Source organism: Heptranchias perlo, chromosome 13 (assembly GCF_035084215.1).
Source record: "Heptranchias perlo isolate sHepPer1 chromosome 13, sHepPer1.hap1, whole genome shotgun sequence".
Lineage (NCBI taxonomy): Eukaryota > Metazoa > Chordata > Chondrichthyes > Hexanchiformes > Hexanchidae > Heptranchias > Heptranchias perlo.
This window is the reverse complement of record NC_090337.1, coordinates 52416492-52434991: the sequence shown is the minus strand read 5'-3', so window position 1 is coordinate 52434991 and position 18500 is coordinate 52416492. Positions and strand designations below refer to the sequence as shown.

Genomic DNA, 18500 nt, shown 5'->3' with positions numbered 1-18500 from the left:
TTATTACAATTTACACTTAAATGGTGTACAGTCTTAGTCAAGAAAACAGTTCATCAGTCACTTTAATATATTAACATTGTGACAGGAAATGTTTAAGGAAAATATTACAAAAAAGCATAACTTCACTGATTCATTATTAGTCAGCTGTAGCTGTAAATATTTAATCCTTTGAGGACTGCAATTGCATTTCACCACCAAATTAGAAAAAATTAAAACTTTTTAGTTTAGTTGTGAAGTCGTGTGAATAAAAAATGTTCCTGAGATCTTTAACCTTTTCCAATTATATTATGTATTCAGGTTTGTTTGTAGCTGTTATAAATATTTTGACAGCTACAAGGGCATGAGTACTCAAAAGCTTAATTCATCATGGTTATTTGAGGATGTATCATAGACTGAAGTATTCCTTGATACACACCGAATCATCTTCCATTATGGCAGTGGAGTCGAAGAAATCTGGTCTGAGTTCAGCTCGTTCACGCCTGTTTCGTGACGGAGGCTGTAAAAACAGTTCACTTGGTTATTGTAATCGCTGTTCAATCACTTCTACTCTCAAAATTTATGAGCATAGACAAGAACCCTTTTTGAGATCAAGGATGTAAACAAAAGCAGTGTCAAATCGCTTCAGTTGTAACAAGAGAACATAAATACTGAGCAAATTTGGGAAGTGTAATGGTAAACTATGGGCCTGAGGTTTACAGGCACTGCTTAAAAACTCTGGGGTCAATTAACTAATGATAGTCTAGTTTCCATCAATATTTGGTTTACTATATCCTGTAGATCAAATTAAATTAGAATACAAAATTGATGTTCAATTCTGCTGAGTGCAGGATGTAGTGTTCGGTTTTGTCACCTTCACAGACAACACATCTACTTGTAAGCCTGGTGTCATCCACTTAAATTAGCAGAAAGTTGCAAAAATTTCCCATTGAGCTGTTTGGTCAAAGGAAATATTAATTATATCTTGATTCATAAAAATTTTGAGTAAAATTTGGGCAATCCCAATGCTTCATAGCCAAGACTGGTTATAGCAGACAAAACATAGTGCTATCGCCAGGTATGGCTTTTGCCTCCAAGTATGACGAGCATATTAATGTAACAATCCCACTGTATAAATGGTGAGGCTGCTTTGAAATCACTCTCTCCATACTAGTGATTTCCCAGTAATGTTTCAGACTCTCAATATATTCCAGTGAACTCAGCGTGATAGTGCATCATTGCTAACATTGATTAATTATATATAAACCTCTCAAATGGCTCAATTTTGAAATGGTGGCGTGTAGGCAGTGGGGGGGGGGGGGGGGGGGTGAAGGTGCACGTGGCAAACCTGAATAAACAAACCTTACCGTTTCCGACGCAATCGCATTGTAATTGATGATTAACATGCTCTCTGGGTTTCGCATCAGGAGCTGCAACGCGGGGGGGGGGATGGTGTGGAGAGGAGAGCGAGACGTCATCCGGCGCTAGAACGGAACATCGGTGGGGGGAGGGGAAGAAGGTACATTTAGCTCTTTAACTATCATCCTGCCAGCTTTAATTGCCGGCAGGACTTCCGGATTTGGGACGCCTGCACGCACACAGGTGCATCCGTGGGGAATTCGGACGTCGGCGGGTTGGAGCTGGCTTCCGAACCTGAATTCCCCGATTTTCGGAGCCCCCCGCCACCCAACACACCCGCAATTTATCGGGAAAATCGAGCCCAAAGTGTCTAATTCTAATGAACCTTAAAGTTGTGCTTCATAGTGCTGCAAGCTAAAATTGCTACCTAGTTCATCATAAAAATTAAGACATACAATTACTATTAGGCAATGAATTAATCAATATTTTCACAATTTGGCAAAAGGATATACATTACTTAGATATAGCTGTATATAAAAATGCTGCCTGACCGGCTAAGTATTTCCAGCATTTTCTGTTTTTATTACTTATGTACAGCTATTACACTTATAAGCAGTAAATATAGATGCGGTGTAAATGAAAATCTCAGTCACAAACAAATCAAAACACTGATTGTGTGTTATGACAGCTCTTTCACTTGTGTCAAAAGCAAAATATAAGCTGCTCACACTCATAAGTTGACTTATGGGTTTCTTACATTCCCAAATGAATTCCTCGAATGGACTATTCCCAATGCGTTATTCTTCCCTGATATTAGATATTTAATGCACATCAATTTTTGATAAATATATAAATGACCACTGACCAGATCAATAACCATAGTGTCTTCAAATTCTTCATTCATATCCTCCAACTGACCCCTTGATGACATCATTACATCTTCAAAAATTGGTTCAGCATCATCCTCCATTAAACTGTGGCTGCGGCTGCAGAGGCAGGCAAAGAAGATTAAATAATAAGAGGCTAGAAGGCAGGCTACATCCAACTATTCCCTCTTAGATTTAGTGGCAGTAGCACTTTTAAAAAAATATTATTTTCAGCAAACCCCAAAGCCTGGTGTCATCCCAGTGCCCCCTACGTCATGAAAGGACCTGTAACACAACACATCCCATGAGCCTTGCAACTGATTTTAAATAGATCTATAAAGGACTGTTGTACAGGTAAATAAACATCACTCCTTGCAATTATCCCAAGTTACCTTGTTTAAAGTAACAGGTAGCCTCAGGTCCTGAACTCGTATGACTTACGGTAGTGCACACCTTAACCCAATGATTGCTTTAATCTGAGTGGAATTCCCCACAATAGTGGCAAATGTAAAACAATTAGGAAAAATATACTTGGCTATTGAATTAAAATATCAGATGCCCCAAGAACTCAAAATCACATCTACAGAGATTATCTTCACAGGGACAGAATTATAACACGCCAATATATTGGTACATCAATCTTTATTGATGGATTCTCCATGTGAGCCTCTTCAAGCAGAAAGGAGATACCTTGTGGATTTCTCAAAAGTTACCAGTTATGCTACTTTGAGTGGTAGGTTCAGTAATTTACAGAGGGTGAGCTCGGTGAGAGCATTTTCCCACTATTATTCATCACCCTTGGTTGAAATGACCAGTATCGCATGGCTTTTATCAAGCAGACCCGAGAACAGATAAAACTCAACTGAGACAAGTATGTTCAAGTGACAGGCACTCAAGCACGTCATGACTTTCTAGTCAGGAATCAGTTTCTCAGCTATTTGTTCTAAAGAGCTGCCATACTCAAATTCAAACAATTTACCAGCACTTTTCTACCAATGATAAATACAGCTTCAATCAGAGGCTGATTCTATCGAACATTCTGTAGTTTAACATATCCATTGTAGTCAATATATTGACCATGTTAGAGACTCTGGTGTAAAAAGATCCTTAACTGTGCCCCACGCCTTCAAACTGCAACCTAAAAGGGATTAACCGATTTTACATCAAAGCAGTATTTCATTAAAATCTTCTCAACAGTTCAAATATAAGAAAAATGTATCAATAGTTACTGTCAGATATTACTGCAATTCATCTGGAATTGTGGCATCACCATTAACAACATATACCTGCAACTAATATGGCAACTAAAATTCACCGAAAAACAGTCTATGAACTTACACTGATTGCCTTACACCACCTCTCGCTTTCATGTAGTTCATGGCCACTCTGTCTTTTCGATGTGCCTCCTCCAGCTTGTGTTGGCCCAACCAAGACATTTGCATTTGAGGGCTAAACAGAAAAGAGCTTCACTTTAAAAAAAGATAATTTGACATTCCATCCCAAATCTGTAAAATTCTATACAGAATCTCTCAAATCATTTACAGATAGATTGAGAAACAAGAATGGCAAGTTGTATTTGAAATGTTAAAAGCATGAACGTGGCCCACTCAGTATCGCACTTTCCCCTTTAGTGATCCATGCTGCTAATGAACTAAAGTTTTGGCCATAAGTAAAGTTCACTTACTTCTGTACAAAATCAGACTCAGAGCCCCGTTCAGATTCCTGATCCTCCATGTTGTGTTCTGTTGCTTGTCGAGGGTTTTCCCGCATGACTGTGGAAGTTAACTGTGGGGCATGCAGGACTCCTGGAGTCTGAATGGTGTCATTCCTGTTCAACCATGAGCCATCCACATTTTCTTCTACAAAACCAAGCAAAAGAGCATGTGGCCATCAATGAATAAAGTTAAGATTTCTGCTGTATTCTGTTTTTGAGTAGTCCAATTCTGAATTCATACTTTGGAGGCCAACTTAGAGTGGAAGTTCAACACATCGCCATGGGGCCAAATTGTGCATGGAATGATGAAAAGAGGCTTTTACTGAAGTGGTATATTTGTACAAAGACATAATTTTGAAGAAAAGGTACTAGAAATTTGCTTTGCTAATTTTCACCTCTCCTGAGGCTGATGTAGGGTTCCATATTAGCCCTCCAATACTTTGCCCCAGTGCCCATTCTTCATGTCTGAGCTAATAGTGTTAGCAGACAATGCAACTATAGAGGTGGAGGCAAGGCGAAGGAAATCAGGGCTGAATTTGATGTGGACTTTTCAACTGGGGCAGCTGGAAAGCAATTAGGCGCAGGAACTTTGGCAGTCTTTCGGCCCCTCCCCAGGCCAGGAGCACGCACCATCTGTTGCCCTGAGTGAAATCAGCTAATACAACACAGACTGGCAATCAAACTCAAGAGAGTCTGGTCTGCATGACTCTGTTACATGCTGCTTCTACCAACCATTGATGAAGCTGATATTGAATAGGTCATTTCAATGTTAAATGTTCAGCTAAGTTGACAGCAGTCTGAAATTTCATGCTCCACACCAATAGGTTTTGAAATGTAAGGCACCTTAATATGTTATATGTAAAGACCAATAGATTTTCAATAGAATAAAAATATTACACCCTTATTTCTTTAATAGAGCTAAAGACGTGCCTGCCATTCCCTACACATTTAAATTTCCTAATCCAAATCATGTCATCAAGAGCTGTTGGCAGAGGCAAAAGTCGGAAATATCTAAAGTCAGATGAACAAAGCTAGATACAATATTCTAACAACGACCTGACTAATGATTTCTTTAGGTTTAACATTACCTCTGTTTTTCTACCCTTCTTTATAAAATCTAGAATCTTATTATATTTTTCTATGTTTATCAAACTTTCTTCCCATTTTTAAAGATTTGTGCATCCTAAGTCTCTCTGCTTCTCTTTTCCGTTTAAAGCTTTACCATCTAGTTTGTCCTTTCCTTATTCTTCTTCCAAAAATATATAAACTCACATTTGCCAGCATCAAACTTCTTCAGATATTTTACTGCTTAATCTATTAACATGTTCATGTCACCTGAAGTCACTTACAGTCCTTTTTACAGTTAACCATGCTTTACCTTTTTTGTGTCATTTGCTAATTTTGATAGTGTGCCTCCTATACTCAAGTCCAGATAATTTATATGTATATTGAGAACAGTAATGGTTCCAACACTGACCCCTGGTAGGCAGCAATGTTTACATCCCTGAAGTCTAAAAAAAAATCCATTAACTACTACTCTCTTGTTTTCTGTCTTTCAGCCAACTTCCTATCTATGCTACCACATTCCCTTCAATACTGTGCACCTTAATTTTATCAACAAGCGTCCTATGCAGCACCTTCTGAAAAACCAAATACACAGCATCCGTAGGTTTCTTTTGTTAATACACTGCTTTATTTCCTCTAGGAACTATTACATTTTTCAGACATGACTCATAACTACAGTCTATACCTTATAGTTTTAAAAAAATTACTGCACTAAATAATTTTTCAGAGCAGATATGATTCACAAAGATGTAACACAAAATAAGTTCAGAGAGAGTCAAAATACCAAGCCAAAACTGGAAAAAATGTTTACAAAATATACACAAATTGTCTTGTTTAGCATTTGTACTCATTAGTAGCCCTAATGGGATTGTTGGGGCTGGACTTGCCAACAGTGCAAGTATATATAGACTTCAAAAGCATTGTGATGTAGACAAAAGCAGCATTGTGAAGCTGACTTCTCAGCTATGTAGAAATTATAATAAAGAAATAACCTATTAAAACTACAATGAGAACACTTGCAATTTAGAACCTGTAAAGTAAATGTCCTGAATTATTGGATGAAGGATGACAACACTGAAAAGTTTCATTATTTACCTTCAGTCCGCCTCTTGTTAAGTGGTGGACGTCCTTTCTTACTACGTATCGTAGAAGCTTTACTGCTGCTGCCTCCACTGATCACTGACATCCTGTCGTCTTCACCACCAGTAAGCAATGAGTTGCGATACGAGATCAGGGGCAGCCAGATATCCTCTCTTCGCTCCATCATCTGTTCAGACATGAATTTCTCCAAGTATGCATGACTAAAGAAAACAAACACAGTACTGTAACAACTAGGCACACAACTAAGGAAAACACATGAAAAATTCTATTTCTGACATTACTACACATCCATGCAGAAGCACAGAGAGTACATTTCCTTTTCGTTCTATCTTCATGCAGACCCAGGTCTAATCTCCAACCACTACACAGACTCTGGACTCTCTTATCTCCACACAGATCCTGGATTATTTTCAAACCTCCTGGCCAACCATGCCTCCCATCTAGTCAAAGCATTTCCTGCTCTAACCTTCGCACCTAAACTGCTGTTCCATGTTTATGAATACTATGCAATAACTCAGAATATATAGCCTCGTGTATAATTTAAAGAGAAATATGCATTTGTGGTACCTTGGTTTCTCAAACCTTTTTATTCTTAAAAAAAGTAATTTAAAACAAGACTACAGAAACCAGCACTAAATGCAAGTTATTTATGGAATATTCTACTTACACAGTTTTTTTGTCTTGTCGCAGAAGCTTAGATGAGAATTCACCGAGAATCTCAAGGAAGGCAAGATTTGACGGAGGGTAGTCTGGTCCATTTGGGTTTGGATATTTAAATGCAAATTCTATGCCATCCCTGTTAGAAGAATAGACAAATACGTTTTAGAGACACTGTACAGGGCCCGATTTTGAAGCAATTAAAACCAGGTTCTATAATTAAAGTAAATCACCTCTATATGATAAACTGTCAGAGGACATTTCTGCTTTCCACCTAATGCCCATTTTGCCAAGCATGCAAAGTACATTTTGGGGAAAAAGAATTGTGAAAGGAAGTAGAGCTTAAACAGTAAAATTCGTAACACTGGAGGAACTGAGTGTTTTAGGGGAGCAGATACACAGATCTCGGTGACAGTTCAGGTAGAAAAGGCCATAAAAAAGTCAAATGGGATTCTGGGTTTTATACAGAGGGGAACTGAATATAAAAAGGAAGTGTTGTTGAATTTGTACAACATTCATGTCATGTTTGCTGTTTCATGTACCCCATTATGGGAAAGATATTACAGCATGAAAAGCAAACAGGGAAGATTCTCCAAAATTATACCAGGAATGAGAGGTTATGGTTATGAAGAAAGGCTAAAAAACCAGGGTTTTCCCCCCACTAACACAAAGAAGGTTAAGGGGGGGGGGGGGGGAAGGGGGAAATTCAATGATCTTCAAAATTATGAATGGTTTTAGAGGCTAAACAGTGAAAGACCATTTCCACTTGTTGGCAAATCAGAATGAAGGGGACGCAGACTCAGGATTATCACTAGAATTACCAAAGGGAAAGTTAGAATTTATTTTCTCACAGAGAAAGTTTTAGAACATGGAATGCTTTAATCACAAATGGCTACTGAGGCAGAAACCATACTATTTAAAATGAAAGTGGAAAAAATATGAAAGTTATAGGGAAAGGCAGGGAAATGTGGATTAGATCAGATAGTTCCAGTTGAAGAGCTAGCACCAGTATACTGGCCCAAATGCTGTACTTCCGTGCTGTTCTACGATTTTACCCAATGTATCAAGTAAAAGTCAATGGTCAGCCAAGTACCGTTTTTCCTGCTTTGATAATTTTATGCATTATACAGCTCGCTTTAAGAATGGGGATAAAGAACGCTATACCAGAATGCACACATTTGGAATTAACACTGGAAAAGACAAGTTTCTAATGATAGAAATTTCAGTTTTCTTGTTTAAAAATTTAACTTGTCCACAGCTTGAAATTTCTATTGTCTAAACATATAAAATTAAACCTGCTACAAATAGCATCAAAAATGTCACATTCTGGCAGTGCTTTTGTGAAGTATGAATGCTGGACTGCTACTCACTTGTGTAAGGTAGCAACAGCTTCTCTTGTCTTGATCTGATCCAAACCAAACGTAAGAGCAAACCGACGAGCAAGCTCTTTAATACCACTGACATGGGAAGATGACCTGTCAAGATTAGGACCTTGCTCCTGGACAAGCTCATTGAAGAGCTAAAACAAAATAAGTGAAAGTTAGCATTTCACTTAACTTAATTTTGTTCAAAAATAAGTTGCTGTTATTGAACATCAGAAATTTCTCACCTGCTGTAAGCTGAGAATAAGGGTCTTGGCACACTGAATTTTGTCGATTTGTCTGGTTTTACTCAACGTCTCTTTTATGATGTCACCGTAGTCATTGTAATACTGTTTTAAAAAATACATAAACAGGACAATATGCTGTTTTCTTGGATGCAGTCCTTTTGTTATTGCTAATTGTTCTCTAAGATATATACAATTTCAAAATTGCCATAAACCCAGCACTTACATTTCCTCAACAGCAGTGCGTAGACTAAGACTGCATTACCTGGTGCAGCTGACTGTTAATTCAACATGCTTTGTATAAATTGTACAAGTTAGCTTTTAAATAAAACCTCAGTGGCTCCCCTGAAGTCTACTGGGGAGAGGCACAGCCTAGTGTGATACTAAGCCCTACAGACTAAGTGGTAACAGGTTCTATTCTCAGTCTGTGCTGAGTTAGTTGCTCTCAATCAGTGTGGCAATTGGCCTCATTGCTCCTGGGATAGAGAGGGAACAATCAGAGTTCCTGCTCTTGACTGCTATCCAGTAAATTCTGTTGTAAAGTGTGCATGGGGATAAGAGGTTAGGGCAGGATCAGGAATGGATGTGACGCCATCATAGTCAAAGATCCTGCCAGCACATTGCCTGAGCTCACACATGAAGCATGGTGCTTAGGCAAGGAACAGGAGGACATCCATTGCCTTGGAACATACCCCAAGCAGAAATAAATGCCTACAAGAATGTTCTTCACAGCTCCGCATGCAGTCAAGTTAAAAAAAAATTGAAGCTAAATTCATATGATATACAGGGTACTTAATTCTACTTTGAAAAAAATAACTTTCTCTTCCCTAAAATTACCTTCATATAGTGCTTGAAAATGTCTGCAGCAGCATTCATATCCACAACGTCATAAATGATAAGTTTGCAAAAACCTGCCAGAAGGTTTCTTCTTTTGTGGAGGGCCTCAATCTTGTTGGCTTCATCCTCCTCATCTCCTTCTGTACATTAGAAAGAAAAGCATTATTAAAATTTACATATATTCACAATGGTGCCTTCTCAAAATATTCTTCATTAGGAATGCGGCGTCACAGTTGCTGGATCTTATAGTAAGAGAAGGAGCTATCTACTACAACTATACAGTTAACAGTACAGCACAGCACATAGGCTTTTTCCAGATTAAAATTTTAAACTCACTTGAAATCTATTGTAACACTTCCACTGCTGGAGTGTTGTTGATACAGATTATTTTTAAATGTCATCTATGTTATATGGTCCGTATTGATGAGTGTTGCTGCTCATTACAAAAATAAAAAAATGGCACCCACGAATAACATTATAATCTAGATACTGCTACATTGAGTAGATTAGAGAGACTGAAGTACACCATAAATTATGATATATGGGCAACTGACTACCATAAAACCCTGAACACTTCCCAATACACCAAATCAACTAACTTACTTTAGGTGAGTGCAGAAATTTACTTTCACGTGGACAGCCTTACCCATGCTCTGGTTCTCCTCATCTTGATCAATAAATACGTGATCCATTACAAAGCTAAGCAACTCTGATTGTAGCCCAGTGTCTGGGGTGTAAACAAGTGGCTTGAGCCCATCCCTGCCACCAGTTGTCAATTGGTGACTGAATATCATTAGGAGATCACAAAGCAGCATGAATGCCTAGAATGTGACAAAAGAAAACTTGAAAATACACAGTTTTACAGTTCATAGTGTCGAAATGGCATAGTTTGGAATCAATGTTTAAGCTAGATTCAACACATCTCAAAACTTAATTTATTTCTGTTGAAAATAATTGCTGCAAAAAAGAGTAAACTTAAACAAAATCTTCACAATTCAAATGTGAAGAAGCTTTCGAAGCACTAATTTTAATTTTTATTAGGGAACTTCAGGGAAAATATTAATTGAACAATGTTTAATCATCCACCAATTTACCAATATTACCTACTGATAAAGTATCTTACACACAACTATTTGATGGAATTATCTACCTGCTCTTTGACAGAAGGGTTGACATTTGTCAAACAGTGCTGACAGATGATACAAAATGCTTTCAATGTTTTTCTCAAACCGATTAATTCTTCCTGAAAGAGATAATTTTTTAACATCTGTATTTATTAATTTGTAACCAAAGGTAGAGACATTCAATTGTGCAAAACAGCCACAGCTAAAGGCCAATAAAAATGACAATTACATTAGATCTATTCTTCCTATTTTGCTAGTTGTATTACATTGAAATTACACATTCCACATGGCTATCAAGTCCCTATCAATACAGAAAACACAAATTGTAAACAGCTAAAACATATTTTATTCCAAGATTTTCCCCCTTTATTCCTCTCTTTCTTGCCTCCCCAACTCCTCCATCTGTTTCCATTTTTCTCTCTAGTTACCATCAGTAGCACAAGCATGAAAATGGCTCGGCTGCAGGCTTTTCTACAACCAGGGCATATCAAATTAGAAAGACTACCACAAAAAAAATTGATCAACAGTTACAGGAACAAAAAATGCTTTTCTCCCCTCTCTTCTGAAGCACATGCACCCCAGAACATATTCCTGTTAGTTGTTGTTCATTCTGCTCCTCTAGTGTTCTCCCTACTAGTTTTTAAATCACTCCCTCCTGATTTTAAACCTCCTGTCTACCCTGCTGGTCTGTCTCCCATTTTAAATCAGCAACAACAGCCAGGACTGAAGCAGGCAAGGATAATTGCCATTTATATAATCACAGCACTGGAGAGTAAGAGTGCATTTAGTACCAGCTGTTGTACTTGGTATTGCTCCACTCTGCTCTTCTAGCATTGTGATAGTTAAATGGCATCACTTGCTTCCAATTTCAGTCCAGGCTCCAGTTGCTGACTTAAAATTGAAAGTAGTCAAGCAAAAAGAGATACAGGAAAAGAAGATTTAAAGCCTGCAATGGAAGAAGGGACTGCAGTGTTGCCATATAAATATTACAGCTCTGAAATGGCAGGGCGCATATAATTTATAACTTTAGTCATGCACATGTGTGTGGGGGCGGGATGTGGGTTACACCACTGACCAGTCAACTAAAACCACAACTGAATGCCAGTGAAACAGGGTCTACGTTTTCCATTCCATGAGAAAGTAGAAGGCAATAAAAAAAGACTTGGAATGACTCATTCTTTCCCAGCACCTCAAAACTGTGGACTTTCCCACCTCATTCAGACTTTCATTCCTCAGGCTTTTAAAATCTAAGCCCTCAATCACTTAATTACTATTCTTGACTTACACAGTCTTGCTTTTTACCGTTGTCAACCTTGGTGGTGTGCTGCACCATGGGCCCTGTCCCTTAATATTGATTTCTCAAAAAAAAAATCAATTTTCCTTCAGATCACATCTCCCACACTTGTGAGTAGACTCTCAACCCAAAGACGACTATAATGACTAGTTAACCTCTAAGGGAAGAATCTCAGAGGTTCTGCAATGGAATAACATAAATTGCAGACTATCATCATATGGCTATAGTCACTTCTAAAACCACTTTTCCTCAACATGATTTGAGCAAGATTAAAGTTACATTTTAAGCAGTTACCTGGTTAAGACCCTGTGCAAGTGCAGCCACCACTGTAAATGAGGAAATTGTCCCTTTAGTAGAGTGATGCCAATATCTAATGCATAAGATTTACAAACTAGAGAGTTGTTTAATGATAGGATAGAATTACTTCCTTATAGAACATGAATAATGAACTCTTAAATGGTGGAGATATTTTACAATGTAAAAACATCCAAAAGAAAAACAAAGAATTGAAAATCCTTTCCAAGCAACCTAGAACAATACATCCCATGGGGAATTGGAGGAGAAGAAAGTAAACTACTACTTCCAATCTGAAGTACTTCTTCCAGAAAAACCACTGATCTAAAATCTATTTACCAATCTTAGAAGTCAGTACCACAATGATTTAACAGAATTCGACCTGTCACCCCACAGTATTAAGTTATACATGTCATGTGCACAATCAGTATGGTTTCAGAACCTATTTACATGTACAAATTTCAATCACCAGAAATAACTTTCAACAGACGAATTCTAATTGAAAAAATTGCCATACCTTCCAAGTTCTTGTGTCTTGCACAATCCCAGTTCTTTTAAATTTGCAAAGAATTTTTTTTAAACAATAGCATTAATATTGCTGACCATTATATTGTTTCCTCACCTTAGTTGGGGAACCTTCTGCTATCTTGACAAGCTGCCACAGAATTGAGTAGTGACAGCACTGGAGTGCCTGGACCACTATCTAGACCAGTAAAATAAACAGAGTAGCAATTACACTTGAACATTCACAGGCCAATGGACAGGAAGCAAAATGGCATCAAGAACATCTTGAGAATTTCCTCTTTAGAAAATTGAATGATGGACTATATAGGAGAAAAAATGAGGCAATAGAAGTCTAAATAAACAGAGGATTCATTAAACTCAAAATCTTAAAGGATGAGCAAATGTACACACTGTTTAAAAGCATTACAAGTACATTTCTGCCAGTTTTTTTTGTTGTCGATTCGTCAAATTCAAACTTGGTGCTGCACGCCTGATTTACTTTTGAACACTTTTTAAGCTTATGATAAACAATAAGCAGATAAACATGCAACTATTTTAAACGATCTGAAATAAATGTGCATGGGAAAAGCAATAGTTTTGATAAATTAAGTGCATGGGTAAAGATTTTAAAAATGTTCTGGAGAAATTCTTACCTGTTCTGGCATAGATCCAAGTTCAATCCCATTTTTTAGAAGCCTGTAACAGTTTCCAAACAGTTCCCATTTTGTAAGATCATGAGCACTAAAAAAAGAGAATTTTAAATTACTACAGAATTCTCTCATTGAACAGTTTTTTCAGGTTCAGTCTCTCTAGTAATATTTCATGCAACAAAAAGGTTAAAAATAAACATACTCTCTGTTTTACAATGGAAAAATCTGATCTAGGCTTTTGTAGTTTACAAACATCATAATTGGGATTTACCATTAGTTACTCAATATACAATGATTGGAGTTAAAAAAGCATCATGAAGCCTCAAACATGTAAGTACCACTTCACTTCTAATAAACTAACAATTGCATCAATGGTGTGAATAACTTAGACAAAAAGGGAAAAATTTCATGAAATAAAATCACATCAAACTATTTCCATCACAAAATACAGCTTTACATTTTCAAAAATGTGCTACAGGAATTAAAGTAAACACATAAGACATACATACTACTAAAGATTTTTTTAAAATTAACTTGAAACGACGTACAAACAAATCTTAAAATGAGTAAGTAAATTTTTCCTATTTATTCCACTCATTTCAGATCTCTATAACTGTAACTTCATTATCTGAATGCCCTTTCTGTATAAAATAGTCTCTAAATATTTGCTCATTTCAGAGGACCATGTCCTTAATGTTAATTTTGTTACCGAATACTCCAGATTGCGACTTATTTTTCTCAAATCTTCCCACACCACCCATTTTTTTCAGCTGAAATTCTGGGCTAAAGTCTCCCTTTCAGGGGTCCAAGTAATGCCACTCTAATGCCAGTTACTGGGTGGTCTGAAAGCAGCCCATGGTGTCTACCCCTCCAATTTTTCTTCCCTTTTTGTGGGGAACCTAGCTTTTGCACAATACCTCTCCTTGGCAACACAGTTAAGATGACAGCTCACCATTTGGAGAACTGTTGAGATAAACCTACATTCTACCACTCTATGGCATAGTGCAAAGGAGTTCCAATGCACTGCGGTACCATGTCATCCTAACAAACAAAATGCTTAATATGTAGAAGAAACCGATTTGTACATACTTGTGAAAGGCGGTTAACCTCTTCAAAGTAGAGAGAACATTATAAATGTCATCATCATCTGCTTCTTCTCCCTATGTAGATAAATTTGATGTAGTATTAAAAATAATTTCTTATACAATATAGCCAAATAAAGACAAGAACTGCAGTATAGCCCCTTATAAAATCATCCTGCATTTTAACAGATACTAAAGTCATATTTCAAGTTCATATTGATACAAAGCTTTTTATAAAAAAATGTAATGCAGTGAAAACCTTCTCAGAATTTGTGATCATTACTCATTAGAACAGTTTATGTTACAAACAATATACTGTCAATGTACTTCTTTGATCTACATAACATGTGGTCATATCAAACAAGAACATTGCACATTATTAGTGAAAATGCAGGCATGTAAAGCAACCTTTACAATGGATTGGATACAGGTGGAAGTCTTTACATTTCTACCACTCTGAGCTGATGATTTAGTTATTGATGTATTTATTGATATAGTTTGCACTAACCTCCTGTAATAAGTCTTCAACTGACTGGCTGAATCGGTCTACCAGTTCGTCAATCATCTGACTGCGCGCAATGTTAACGCGGTTCTGGATTGTGTATTCTTCACTGCACAGGACGTTATATGTTTTGCTGCATGATTCTAAGACATCTGACTCTATGTGCTTTTCAACAACAAACTTGATTTGTTTTAACAATGCATCTAGGTGCTGGGTGGGGAAAAAAGACAAATAAGCATACTTGTTTTTCATTAAAAACAGATTATTTCTTAATGACAAGGTAGGAACATGAAGTTTTCTTTCAGCCTATCTAGTCATTCAAGTTCCCATACAGGATCCACAAAGTAATCATCTTTCTTCTGCTTTGGTAGCAATTCTCTAGAAGTACTTTTCCCTCTTCTCTTTTCTTGGGATACTCGAACATATCTGCCTCACTCACTCTTTGAGGGGAAATGCCTGGCCTCTACTCAGCATCTCCCTCTGCTGGCATGGTTGAGAAGTGAAACCACATCCTGCCACTCAGTGCAGCGAGTTAGAGATCCAATGTGTAGCATTGCTACATCACTTTAAAGAACTTAACCTAAACTTCATCAGCCTTGCACTTACCACACAACTTTCTTCAGCTGGGGTGATAAGATATTTTGGGCCAGAAACTACTTCAACTATTCTAAATAACATTCAATGAATGAGAGACAGGAACTTATAGATGGGTTGGTCAGATGGGCGGAACAGTGGCAAATGGAATTTAACCCGGAAAAGTGCGAGGTGATGCACTTTGGAGGGACTAACAAGGCAAGGGAATACACAATGAATGGGAGGACCCTAGGCAAGACAGAGGGTCAGAGGGATCTTGGTGTGCAAGTTCACAGATCCCTGAAGGCGGCGGAACAGGTAGATAAGGTGGTAAAGAAGGCATATGGGATACTTGCCTTTATTAGCCGAGGCATAGAATATAAGAGCAAGGAGGTTATGATGGAGCTGTATAAAACACTGGTTAGGCCACAGCTGGAGTACTGTGTGCAGTTCTGGTCGCCACACTACAGGAAGGATGTGATCGCTTTGGAGAGGGTGCAGAGGAGATTCACCAGGATGTTACCAGGGCTGGAGCGCTTCAGCTATGAAGAGAGACTGGGAAGATTGGGTTTGTTTTCCTTGGAGCAGAGGAGGCTGAGGGGGGACATGATTGAGGTGTACAAAATTATGAGGGGCACAGATAGGATGGATACTAAGGAGCTTTTTCCCTTCGTTGAGGGTTCTATAACAAGGGGACATAGATTCAAGGTAAAAGGCGGGAGGTTTAGAGGGGATTTGAGAAAGAACTTTTTCACCCAGAGGGTGGTTGGAGTCTGGAACTCACTGCCTGAAAGGGTTGTGGAGGCAGGAACCCTCACAACATTCAAGAAGCATTTGGATGAGCACTTGAAATGCCATAGAATACAAGGCTACGGACCAAATGCTGGAATATGGGATTAGAGTAGACAGGGCTGATGGCCGGCGCGGACACGATGGGCCGAAGGGCCTCTATCCGTGCTGTATAACTCTATGACTCTAACTTCACTTGCACCAGAGGGACCTATCCATTTTTTCTCTTCCAAGACATTACCCCCAAAATATGATGTTCAGTTTCATTACACATACTACTTTGACATGACAAAAGTGAAATTACTGTGCTGAGCTTCATTTTTAGTTATCTGCAAACAATCGCTTCATGTTGTACACATTTTCCTACACTCAAATAAAAATTTGACATCTGGCCGAATTTCAAAGGAAACCTTTTTGTTAAGTTTTGTGCAGGGCAATCATTTTGAAGCAGAACAGGTTGTTCCAGTAATTTTGGGCTACTGCTGACTCAACACAAACAGCTTACAATACATAAAGTACTAAATGGAGGGGAGTTTAAAGTAGTAGGTCTATCCTGGGATTGAGAAAACACAAATGAAATGTTCCAGCTTCACTCTCACAGCTTATGACATCTCATCTGAATCAAGAGATGGAATTGCTGCCTTGTAAGTCACTCACAGGCAGCTATTATTCCATATGTGATTCTGAGGTAAAATAGAAGACAAAATGTATTACAAAACAATTCTAGTCACCACTTACCTTTTCCATTCTTCCTGTACTGTAGAGTTCCAAGTCAAAGAACTGAGGGATTTGCAATAAGTTTGCCACTTTCTCAGAATCAGCCGAGTACTAAAACACAGAATAAATGTCTGAATTCGATGCCATTTACACTCACACATATTATGAACCATTACCATCTTGAAGCATATTAATTCTCATCTGAACACTCACAACAAGGAACAAAAATGTCACAAATCAGTTACCTTTCCCAACATCATAGGAAGTGCCACTATGAACTGTTCTGTCAATTTAGTCCGGTCATCTATCTGCGTTTTTCTCTCCTTTGCAGTCAAGACCTGTAACAAGTTTGGATTGCAACATTTCAAATGTTAGCCATGATGGTCCAGCCATCATGGTGTGGGGCAGGCTTGATGGACCAGCTGGTCTTTTCCTGCCCGTCAATTTTGTAAGTTCATAAATTGAATTCATTAGCAAGAATTTATGTTCACATAGGCAGCTGTGGCACAGTTAAATGTCTAGGTTGAATTACAAGCCATACAGCAACAACTTTCATACGTTAAAAAAAACAAAAACCTAGACAATTTTGTTTAGATAATCTGTTGAATCTAATCTACTCCTAAAGAAAGGCTGAAGACTTAATGCCAAACTTTAGTAGCGGGGAGTCCAACACAAAAATCAAGGAACTTGCAGCTTGTGAAAAGCAAACTAACATTACTGTACAGGTTCTGTGAGTGGAAGCTGACGTGTGCCATTGTCTATCCACAATATCATCATGATATTTTCACGTGTATGTTCACATAGTTCACCCAGAATGTATGAAGCTAAGTTACTCCTATGGTGTATGAAGGCTGTAGAATGAAGAAGAATCAAAATGATTTATGGCAGATGTTTACACCTGCAGGATTCTACTTTTCATTAATTTCAACTGAGAAATGCAGTTTTCTTATTTTAAATAGGGCCACTGCTCGTCACCAGTAATGGAACCTCACTTAGTTTCGATAATATAAAAAATTTTAGAGCTATTTTGCATTAAATAAATAGGAAACAGGAAACGGGCATTATTTTTTACATCAACTTGATTTTTAAAAGATGATTCCTCTTTAGGGGGTAAAGGATAGTAATACATACCCTTTTGCCTGTTCCTCTTCCAACTGGAGGGTGTGCCTCTGCAGCTTGCCGAATTGTACAGACCATAAGCTCTATAAGTGCACTCTCCTGCCTGTCAGTCATACCTAGTAAAGGTTAAACAGTTTTAAAATTACAGAATGTTCTTGTTAATCACCTGGATGGGCACTAGTTAAAAACATATTACCAGGAACAATTAAAAATTGCTATTTTATTTTGCCCTTCAATATATTATCCTTATAGCATGTTATCCTTTCAACATATTATATGGTAATGGCTGTTTTCTTCCAATTGGTTTGACCATTATGTACCTTTCAGAGTGGCACTTGTGCTATGTGACATATGTAATTAAGGTGGCACAACAGGCCAGGAATGGAGATCAAATCATTGAGGAAATTTTCCGAATTCAATCTCAGCAAGTAAATAATTGTTTGGACTGATGTATCTTCCGTGGCACATCACTTTCAGAGTTGTGGATCAGGAGTTCCATGTTTCTTCACCAGAGTGGGTGATGCTGCCAAGTATTTCTGACGTCTGTTAGTCGAATAAGACTTCAAATTGTTCTGCTTACTGTAATCTTCCAAAAACCACTGGTGTAATGCTTGATTACTCACATGAAAGTAAAAACTTGTAAAGTGCATTCTCAAATTAGAACACTGAAA

The 18500-nt window shown here is 37.8% G+C and overlaps 1 protein-coding gene across 1 annotated transcript in view; it reads right to left on the bottom strand.

Moving 5' to 3' along the window:
* Positions 1-18500, bottom strand: part of LOC137331596 (cohesin subunit SA-1) — a 163183-nt gene that overhangs the window by 2908 nt on the left and 141775 nt on the right. Inside the window, exons 16-33 of the mRNA XM_067995499.1 lie at positions 17842-17945; positions 16956-17048; positions 16732-16821; positions 14638-14841; positions 14137-14207; positions 13051-13138; positions 12516-12596; positions 10332-10424; positions 9828-10002; positions 9182-9321; positions 8348-8449; positions 8109-8257; positions 6749-6877; positions 6076-6281; positions 3886-4060; positions 3540-3650; positions 2201-2321; positions 416-496 (exon numbers count right to left, since the gene is read on the bottom strand). Coding sequence (XP_067851600.1) covers positions 416-496; positions 2201-2321; positions 3540-3650; positions 3886-4060; positions 6076-6281; positions 6749-6877; positions 8109-8257; positions 8348-8449; positions 9182-9321; positions 9828-10002; positions 10332-10424; positions 12516-12596; positions 13051-13138; positions 14137-14207; positions 14638-14841; positions 16732-16821; positions 16956-17048; positions 17842-17945 — 2213 coding nt within the window. The remainder of the gene's footprint in view (positions 1-415; positions 497-2200; positions 2322-3539; positions 3651-3885; positions 4061-6075; positions 6282-6748; positions 6878-8108; positions 8258-8347; positions 8450-9181; positions 9322-9827; positions 10003-10331; positions 10425-12515; positions 12597-13050; positions 13139-14136; positions 14208-14637; positions 14842-16731; positions 16822-16955; positions 17049-17841; positions 17946-18500) is intronic.